A 10,788-nucleotide genomic window follows, 5' to 3' on the forward strand; every position below is an offset into this window, starting at 1 on the left:
GCGAAGCAGCACGGTCGGAGGTGCATGGGGGCACCTCTACGATGATTGAATCGAGACTAGCCAAGCACCTCTGCGATAGTTGGTGGAAGCAAATGCATATCAGTGGTGTAGCTACTAGGAACGCTCGAGCGCTGGAGCACAACGTGCGTGCTGTAGCTGGGCACGTGTGTTGGCCCAAAGACCTGCCGGAGCCTATCAAGCACATAGGACCAGAGCCACAAGAGAGAGGAGGCACACCAAACTCCAGTAAAAAAATCCAAAGAGTCAGGGACTGAGGAAGATGGCGATGAAATGTGAGAAGCAAAGGGAAACGCAGACTCGTCGAAAATAACATGGCCGAAATTATGACTCAGTTAGTTGTGAGGTCAAGGCAGCGATAACCTTGGTGAGAGATAGGATATCCGAGAAAAACACAAGCGACCGAGTGAGGATGAAGTTTGTGGGGAGCTGTGGTATGGTGTTCGGATTGCAAAGACACCCGAAAACGCGGAGGTGGGAGTATGTTGGTGGTTAATTGTAAAGAAGCTGAAATGGAATGGAATTGGGAATCATGGGAGAGGGTTGTTGATTCAACAAGTATGTGGTTGTGGAGAGCGCTTCAGCCAAAGAAGTAGGCATACATAACACTATTGTTAAGGGTGCGAAGAGTATGCTTGGCCTTGCCGTTTTGCTGCTGTGTATATGGGCAAGAGAGGAGCAACAAAATGCCATGTCGGAGAAGAAACTGAGAGGTGGCGTGGTTCACAAATTCAATGCGCTGCTAGCCTGAAGTGCGTTGAGAGGGAGACCAAATTGAGTTTTAACAAAAGCATGAAAGTGAACCAGAGTTAAGTGAACATCGGATTTTTGTTTGAGAAGAAAAGTCCAGCAGTAATAAGAGAAATCATCAATCAACACAAGATAATATAGACCCTTATCACTAGAGAGGTCCAAACATCACAATGGACTAGCTCGAACAACTCAGAGGGAAAAGTAGTAGAACTATTAAAGGGAAGACACACATGTTTGCCTAATTGACAGGCATGACACAAGCCACGATCTATCTTATTACAAGCTATAAGAGAAGACTTGTGTAAAGTATCTAGAACGACGACGTCAGGATGACCAATATGCTGGTGCCAAATAGATGATGATGCAGCAACGGAGAGAAGCGTGCCTGCCGTGAATGAGGGAGGCTGCGTCACAAAGGTGTAAAGATCATTGTTGCTATACACAAAGAATCTCGTGCCACATCTAGTAGTCCTTCATAGAAAACCCACAAGAGTGAAACTCAATGGTACATAAATTATCTCGAGTGAATTGTCAGATGAAAAACAAATTTTTAAGGAGGGAAGGAACAAGAAGGATGTTGTTCAGAACAAAGTTGGAAGAATGGGTGGGAAGAACAGCGGTGCCACTAGCGGAGATGGGAACGCAAGCACCATTGCCCACAATGACAGACGAGGGATAAGAAGAGGTTGAGAAGAGGAGAGCACACCCTCGTTAGCGGTCATGTGTGTTGTGGCTCCAATATCAATGACCCACGTGGCGGAAGCCTGCATGGACAAGCCGTTCATAGTGGAGATGAGACCGACTTGATCCCACGAGGGCTGAGCACCCGTCAATGATGACGTATAGGAAGGGACGAGTAACATCTGGTACACTTGATAAGGAGCCTGAGGATGTACACCCAGGAGTTCAGCACCACTAGAGACTAGGCACCACTACTGAGCTGAGGGCTGCATAATCATGGGGTTGAAGCAAACCCATGGTCCGTGCTGTTGAGGAGCAGACGCCATAGGAATAGGGATGGAGGTGGACACCATCTTGGCACGTCGTGCCTTACCACCGTGCTTGGAGCCGAAGGAAGTCCTGCTATTAGATCAGCCGGATGCATTACATGCCGAGGTTGGTGTAGAGGCAATGAGTGCAGAGGCGCCACCAGCAGTGGGGGCGGTGGCATTGGCCATGCGGAGTTTGGCCATTTGGAGAGTGGACCGAGCAAAGGCAAACGTCGGGAACATATTTTTGGCGCTGAGGAGATCCGCCTAATTGCTAAATAGAGGGGTGAGGCCACGGATCATATTCAGGGCGACCTATGGGTCGGTGATCGCATAGCCGAGATTGTGAAGAGAGTCAATGAAGAGTTTGAGGCGTTGACAATAATCCGAGATAGTCATATCGCCTTGGACCAGTGTGTGACACTAGTTGCTAACGTAGATGGCTTGTTGTTCTTTGTTGTTGCAAAACTGCTCCTTGATAGCAACCTAAAGATCGCGAGCACGTTGATTGGGTTCCATTGTGACGTCGAGGACATCGGCAGTGGCCGAGCCGTACATCCACGAAAGAACAAAATAGTCGGCCTGGACCCATGCGGGATCATCAGGGTTGGAGGCAGCGGTGCCGTCAATGTGAGCAAGAAGACCGAACTTGCCGCACATGGTGGTGAAAAACTAACACCACTTGGTGTAGTTCGACACTGCGAAGTCGAAGTTGAGGATGACACGAATGTGGGCTTTGGTGAAGACGATATTGACAGAGTTGCTCGAGGAGAACACCGCGGTGGAGATGGCGATGTTGGTGGCGAGGGTGGTGTCGACCTGAGCTACAGAAGAGGCCATGATGCGCAGCCTGGCAGGGAAGTAGCAAAAGAGGATCGACGACAGTTGAAAAAGCTGGTGATAGACTAGGGTTTAGAAGCTAGACCTAGACTCGTGATACCATAAAGAGAGTTGGACTCAGGACAAGCCTTGTGCAAGTGCGGCATACGCAGAGCAGAGGCACACATCTATTATAAAGGCCGATGAGGCCTGGTGATTACACGGTCGAATCGGCCAATACATGATTTATAGGAACTAATTAGGAAGCAAATCAAACTATGTTAGGGTACTTACGATACAGCAGATTGATACAGCAAATTACGGTCCACATTTCCTAACAATACGTATATTCGCGCATGAATTTCTTAAGAAACAGGAAGGGTAGGGAGACTAAGCAGTACATGACAACACCGAAATAAAAACTGTTATTGTGTAAAGTCCAGCATCCAATATTTGAACAAGGTAAGAAAATCGACTGAAACTTGACGTGCAGCAGTCCTGTCCTCGAGGCCTCCAACTTGGAATCCAAAACCAGCAGTCGATCACGGCCCCTGCCCCGTACGCTCCTGCGGCTGCGGGTGCCGCTCGCCGGCCGGCGGCCGCAGCCAGGATCCAATCTCGTGTCAGTTCCAACTCGCCGGCTCCGTCCCAGGCCAAACACTCCAACCTCACCCGGGCTCTTCCGCCTTGCGAACCGTCTCGGGCACTCTGCCGCGCGTGCCCGCTCCGCTCTGCTCGCACGACCCCTGCGGACCTGTCAAAACTCGGATACCGTACCGCACATCGACCACGGCATCCGACGCCGCTCCCACGTCGCCGACACCGCTAGCTGCTCTCCCCGCTCCGCGGTCTCCCCAGCCACAGCGAGAAGCACGAAACCAAGCGGAAACGCCGAGAAAAACGCAGGATGATCGAGCGCCGTCCAAAGTATCCACTGACTGACTGCTGCGCGCCGGGGCGGCCGTCGGAACGTCGGTCACTGTCACCCGCAGCTCGCGTACGTCGCCGTCTGCCATCCCTGGGTTTTTCTCCTGTCACGACCTGACTGCGGCCCGAGTCGTCCGAGTCGCAGTGCCATGTTCTTACTGGTCTCGAGCTCTTTATTGCGATGTACGACGTTTACGAGACTTACTGCTGCACTCGACGTGCACTGCTACTGCCGCCTTGTGAACAATCCGGCGACGAAGTTCAGACCTGAAAAGGATGCACTTACCTCATGCAGTCCACACCAGCATCCAATGCATGCTCGTGATGTCACCTGTAAACGTGACCCGTTGAACGGAATGAAGTCTGTTTGAAGTTTGAACTCCGATCCGATTCCGATACGTAGGTCAGTTGAAGCCCCGGGTAGCATGTAATAGGTACGTGGCCAACCATAGCCGGACAAGCAGTGTCCGTCCCCGTCGCACCGGCCACCGTGGGAGCATGGGAAATTGTGGAGGCAACAAGTGGTGGTCGATTGCCTACTGTCCGTTCGAAGAATACGGCGTGCAGAAGATGGCGACACGTGAGTCAATACTCCAGTGATATAATCGTGCACCTCTTGTTGCAGACTTGACGTCGATTCGGTGACTTCTCTAGAGTGCGTTTTACCCTATGATAAAAATTTATCTTTGCCCATGCATGCTGGCTACCACGTGTGTGCTTGCTCTGTCACGACTCATGATCGGGGTTGAGGTCACTCAGCATCCTGCACGTGACGATTTAATACCATCGCAATTTCCCGTTTAGAATATACCTGCTGCCGAGTGTTAAACAGCAGCGTAATGCTATCGCCGTGACCGTGAAGACAAGCAGGAGATGATCCAAACCGTGACTTTTTTTCTTCTTATAGAAAATTAAAAAGAAACAGAAAGGCGTCGGAACTGCGAAGTGACCATGAGCATTGAGCGGACAGAGACAGGCAGCCACGGGAGGATGCAAAGTTGGAACGAACAGACAGGGACGGCATCGCGCGCACCGGCGCACGGCCCGTCGTGAAGCCCGGTCTCTGGAGAGAGAGAGAGAGACGTACGCGTGCACTCTTCGTCTCTTCGAAAGCGTGTACCACATCCACCTCACCCTCACGACGTCACGCCAACCGTCACGCAGCCGGGCCCACAAGCTGTCCGTTCCCGTCCCCCCGCGCGTGGGCTCACCGGACCCCACGTGGTCGCCCCGCGGACACGGTTCGCCGTTAAGCACGGGTCAATTAGGCCCTGTTAGTTTTTTTTTATTCTGATTGTTATTTTAGTTTTAAATCATAAAAGCAAAAATAAATAATCATAATATAAAAACTGATTCTCACAATTTATAAATCAAATTGTATTATAAAATCTTATAATATACAATCTAAGTAGAAATAAGCTTTTCCAGATTCTATAACTAAACTAGATTCTCGTAATATAAAATTAAAACAAACAGATCTTTAAACGCCAACAGATTTGCTTTGTTTAATACCGGCTCAAGAGTCAGCAGGATTGGCTCCCAGAAGGCCACGATTCCTTTGAAAGGCTGGCGACTCGCATAGCATAATTGTCACGGGTTACCATCCCTGGAGGCATTATCCTGACACGGCATGGAATTAATTCTTTAGTGACCGTTTACTGTACGTTTTCATGGGATATATCTGGATCCTGGGACTGAATGATATGTCCAACTGTAATGCTATCTACATGAGATCAAACATTGATGGAGCAGTAATGGAATTGCCTAATCAGGTATTGCGCATAATGCCTGTGCGTTAGATTTGGAAACAACTTAAGCCATTCGCTATACAGATTCGCTGTACATTTTGAATTTGAATTTGGAGGATATTGCTAGCTGTTCTCTCGTCCAGATGACATCAAACAATGATTGGGGTGTTATGGGATTCCTTGTTCGGGTTTGGCCAGATTTTGTATTGCTTGAATAGGAGGAATATGCTTCCGCACATAATAAATGATGGTCCCAAATAGATCAAAGCACAGAAGGGGATTTGCCCTGACATTAGAAGGCCTGCAACCAAATCTGAAAAATCATTTATAATGTTCTCTACATTTGGTAGATTTGGCTAATGGTTGATCTGTACAACAGATCAAACATAATATATATACGTTGTATGCCGTATACTTGGAAGTTTTGGCTAATGGTTCTATCGTTAAATGACAGTATCAAACAACAAAGGACTATTGCTAATTGAGATACTGCCAAAGTTTATAGTTCTCTTCAACTGTATCACATGTAGCACAAAAAGAAGGTTGAACTTTACCTAAGCGACTTTCGTTTCTCTACACAAGAAACTTACACAAGGTGGGGTTAGAAGTATTTGAACCAAAATTTTATTATTTTTCTAAGCACGATCTGAATGTACTTAAAGAAGTTAGAATGGCCTCTGAGTTTTAGGTTGCTGACCAGAAGAAAAAGAAATTATTTTTTAACCATGATAAAATGTTAAAGTTTTCAAAGTTTTTCTTCTTCTTTGAATACACGTATAAAAGACATATCAGCTTAACTTATCCATACAGCTGGCACCTCATACAACAGAGCATAAACGTTCTATGTTAAATATCAAATCCTGTAAAATCCAGTAAAAAGCTACCTTCTATGTAAGAAATAAAGTTTAACATATTTCAATGATGATTCCATTTCAACTTTTAGCGCATTAACGCTTCTGCAAAGCAACCGGTTGCGCTAATTATGAACTTTTTGTGTATTCATAGTAATGCTTAGCACATTGATGTTTCTTCTGCAAATCAATTGGTATCGCTAATTACGAAAACTTGCGTATTCATAGTAACTCCTAAGCGCAATAACGTTTCGCAAAGCAATCATTCGCCCCAATTACGCAAGTTATCAGTTTTTATAATGACACACGCCATCATTTTGGGTAGCATAGTTACAATGTTTAATTGCACCAAATTAACACAAGTAATTACTCTTGAAGCGTTGTTACCTTACGCATCTATAGTATAATCATTTTTAGTGATTGAGAAACTGCTCTTACTTACACCGCATCAACGGTACATTCAATTACGCCCATTAGTGATGTACGACAAGCAAATTACTCTATGCGAATTATATCCACTACATCTTTTACTACTGTATGCAAGAACTTCGTATATTGAAAATAGTCAATCTAGAGTTTGTACATGTGCTTTAGTCTATCAAATAGTCTACATTTATTTATTATAAAGTACACTACACAACACGTAGCACCAACGCCCAATCTATTTTTTAATTTTTATTCCTAATTATACTTAGACAACACAACCACCCGCAGCACACCGTTTGATTATTTGAATAAGCAGATAGCCCATGCCTGCCCTGACCCGTACGGAACAGAAGTAGAAAAACGACACTCGTGTGTACAGTGCTGGGTGTCCCAATGCGACGGCGCCGGGCGGATGCCTGGCCCACCCGTTGGCCCCCAAAACCGAGTACCCGGCGAGTGACGGAGTGAGAAGCGGTCTCACCACGAAGCCGACCAATCGAATTGGCGAGGCGGATAGAGAGACAGGGAGACAGACAGACGGCCGCGTACTAGAAGGCTCGTACTCTCGCGCACACGGACAGAGACATGCGGACGCGCACTCGTTACTCGCTTTCTCCGTTCTCCCTAGCCGCGTAGGCCGCGGTTGCGCCTGCCTCTGCCCGCGCGCGGTCAGCCACCTTCCCTCCCACCTTCCTCCGCGATACCGCGTGGTCCTCCCGCCCCGGTACCTATATATACCGCCCTCCCGTCTCCTTCCCCCTCCAGCCTTGAAAGCCTCCGGTCACTCATCTCAGTCCTCAACATCACAGCGAGCCTTATCAGATCGCCACCCAGAACTTCTAGAGAGATCAATCCAATCCTTCCTTACAGCCTCCATCGATCCCGTCTTCTTTTTCGCCCCTAGATGAGCACCTCGTATTCCGAGGCGCAGTTCGGCTCCTCCTTTGAGTTCCCTGCCGAAGAGGACCTTAACTCCTGGTTCACCCACCTGTGCGAGGACCAGGCGGCGGCGGCGGCTCCGGCGCTTCTGCCGGTGGAGTTCGAGGCCCCGGTGGGGGCGATGGCGGACCCGAGGAAGAGGGCGGCGTACCAGTTGGTGGAGGGGGAGGCGTCGGGGGCCAAGAGGCAACGGTCCCCGACGAGCTCCAGGGAGAACAGCGGCGGCAGCAATGACGGTGACCACGAGAACATGTCCGAAGTGGCGGCGGCTGCGGGGGGCAGGGGCGGCGGCCGGCGGCTGTGGGTGAAGGAGCGCAACCACGAGTGGTGGGACCGGATGAACAGCCCGGCGTGCCCGGAGGCGGAGTTCCGCAACGCGTTCCGGATGTCGCGGGCCACGTTCGAGGCGGTCTGCGAGGAGCTGGGCGCCGTCGTCGCCAAGGAGGACACCATGCTTCGCGCCGCCATCCCCGTGCGCCAGCGCGTGGCAGTCTGCATCTGGCGCCTGGCCACGGGGGAGCCCCTGCGGGTCGTGTCCAAGCGGTTTGGCCTCGGGATCTCCACCTGCCACAAGCTCGTCCTCGAGGTCTGCGCCGCCATCAAGGCCGTGCTCATGCAGAAGGTCGTGCAGTGGCCGGAGGCGCCGGACGCCGCGGCGGACGTGGCCGCCAGGTTCAAGGCCGCGTCGGGGATCCCCAACGTCGTCGGCGCCATGTACACCACCCACATCCCCATCATCGCGCCCAAGGCCAACGTCGCTGCCTACTACAACCGCCGCCACACGGAGCGCAACCAGAAGACGTCCTACTCCATCACCGTGCAGGGCGTGGTGGACGCGGCCGGCGTCTTCACCGACGTCTGCATCGGCTGGCCGGGTTCCATGTCCGACGCTGACGTGCTCGAGAAGTCCGCGCTCTACGCGCAGCGCGGCGCGGCGGGCCTGCTCCAGGGGCAGTGGGTGGTCGGCGGCGCCGGGTACCCGCTCATGGACTGGCTGCTGGTGCCCTACACGCACCAGAACAAGACGTGGTCCCAGCACGTGTTTAACGAGCGGGTGGACGGCGTGCGCGGCGTGGCGCGGGACGCGTTCCAGCGGCTCAAGGCGCGGTGGGGCTGCCTCCAGAAGCGCACCGAGGTGAAGCTGCAGGACCTCCCCGTGGTGCTCGGGGCCTGCTGCGTGCTGCACAACATCTGCGAGCGCGCCGGCGACGCCGTCGACCCCGGCTTCCAGCTCTTCGACGACGACATGCTCGCCGAGAACCCCGTGCGCTCGCAGGTGGCCGCCAGCGCGCGGGACAACATCGCCCACAACCTCCTCCACAACAGCAGCGACGCCGGCGCCGGATTCCTCTTGAAATGAAGAAGTAGAAAAGCTGCTTCTTTTCTTGGTCGAATCAGCAGAGAAGACGCCGCAAGGCTCATCAATCGAAGCTTCTTTTCATGTCAGGAGCTACTTCTTTCGATTCTGGTTAATTTGTCGGATGGAACAGAGAACAGTTTTTTCGTTTATAATAAGGTGGGAAACAGAACAGCGGGTCATAGGTTCAAAGATACAGTAGGTGGTTCAATGATAGTGTTTGCGATTGTTCTGCATTTTTAGGTTCAAAGATCTATCATCATCTCTCATGTTTGGTGAGACTGTAGCCTGTATAATCAATCTTGTACAAGACTATTTTGTCACCAGATGATCATCAATTCGTTAAACAGAACAGAAGAATATTTCATTCATTTCTCCATCCATGGAATCAGATTCTCACTTCTAGTCTCCATGTGTGCTAATATATTTGGTCTGATTGTGATTTGTACCCCCAGCAGCACAAGGAGATCTTTGAATTGACCAGAGTCAGAGGGAGCAGGGAAGCTGCCGTGAGGTTCTTTGCTTAATAAAAGAAAGGGAAGGAAACTTGGATGTAGCCTATTCAGTTTATGAACACAAACCTGTCTGGGGCTAGCTTTTAATGGTCAGTGTTTTACAGGTTTACTTCCTAAAAAGAAATAGAAACCAGATACGTAGAATGATAAATTCTCTGATGCTCACAGCTTATCGCCTCCCTTATTCTAAAGGAAAGACATAACTTCCTTGTTTCAAAGGAAAGACAGCTTATTGCCTCCAGGAAATGCTGGCACATACTCTGAAAACAGAGCACAGACAGACACAGCTTTGGTGATTGTTGGAACGAAAGGTCTGGAATACGGTCTGGGACTTGTAGCTCCAGTGCTCATACGACTGCTAGCAACTCTAGTTGACAGAGTAATTCCAGTTAAGCAGCAAGGCCGACAGGCTGTTCAATTGTATTCAGGGGATAAGCTAATGCGAGGCTGTGAGAGTAATCAACGAGGCCGTCTAATGATAAGAGTTGAACCACTGTGCCAACATGTAACTCTAAAGTGCTCTTCACACGATGACACGGACAGAAGTTCTATCTAGGTGGCTAACATGAAAAGGTACGTAATACTTGCAGTGCAATGGAGCATGGGTCTCATGGGATTGACTACGTGGGAACACACGAACTAAAGCCGTATGCGAAGCATCGCTGTCAACAATGAAGCAATCCATTGTTGCTGATCTTGAGAGAAGTATCTTGTCGATCGACGTCAGTTCAGAATGGTTGGGTACGGTCGTGCAGGAAAAGAGCAGTGCTTCGCGCACCGACCAGATCTGGCAACTGTGGCAGGAGCATGCTTCCCACATCTAAGGAAACCATACCGACACCAGAGAGTAGTAGTTCAGCGAATGGAACAGAGAACGATGTGAACTCATATATTCATCCTTCAGAAACAGAAAAAGGCCGACTACTCTGCTTAGAATGATTTGGACGAGTATCCAAATAATTTGGGAAAACAAGGTAGACCTTAAGGTTGAATCGCTGCGCTGAGTCCAAGTACCAGTCCTCAAGTGGCGACGGGAGGAAGAAGGGCCCAAGAGCAGGGGTGCATCTCGTCGTTTACCACCTCCGATTGCAGCCGGTTCGATGGAGGGCCAGTGCCGTTGGACCGTTATGCGTGGGCATAGCCATGTTTAATAGTCAGGCTTTATTAATGGGCCCAGCTGTGTTTGTGACCTCGATTTGGCCTTACGGGCTTTGTGACAGGCGACAGGTGGCTCTGCTTATCGGAAGAACGCGGCGCGCACCTCAGAATGGCCAGGTGGTTGAGGCCGGATCATCTAAAGAAGGAAAGAAAAAGGCTATTGGGCTTGAGGTGGTTGGCTGTCTCCTTGTGGCTACGCAGCAACCTGACTGGCCGAACGTATATTTAGCTCGAAGCTAGTAAGTTGGCTCGGCTCGTAGCTGGCTTGACTTAGCTTAATTTAGCTCG

At 50.1% G+C, this 10,788-nt stretch overlaps 1 protein-coding gene across 1 annotated transcript; it reads left to right on the plus strand.

Moving 5' to 3' along the window:
- Positions 1-7,273: 7,273 nt before the first annotated feature.
- On the plus strand, positions 7,274-9,198 carry LOC133898276 (protein ANTAGONIST OF LIKE HETEROCHROMATIN PROTEIN 1-like). The gene has a single exon (XM_062338909.1). The coding sequence runs from the start codon at positions 7,436-7,438 to the stop codon at positions 8,828-8,830; it is 1,395 nt and encodes a 464-aa protein (XP_062194893.1). The 5' UTR covers positions 7,274-7,435; the 3' UTR covers positions 8,831-9,198.
- Positions 9,199-10,788: the final 1,590 nt, after the last annotated feature.

The sequence above is a fragment of the Phragmites australis genome, chromosome 2 (assembly GCF_958298935.1).
Source record: "Phragmites australis chromosome 2, lpPhrAust1.1, whole genome shotgun sequence".
Classification (NCBI taxonomy): domain Eukaryota; kingdom Viridiplantae; phylum Streptophyta; class Magnoliopsida; order Poales; family Poaceae; genus Phragmites; species Phragmites australis.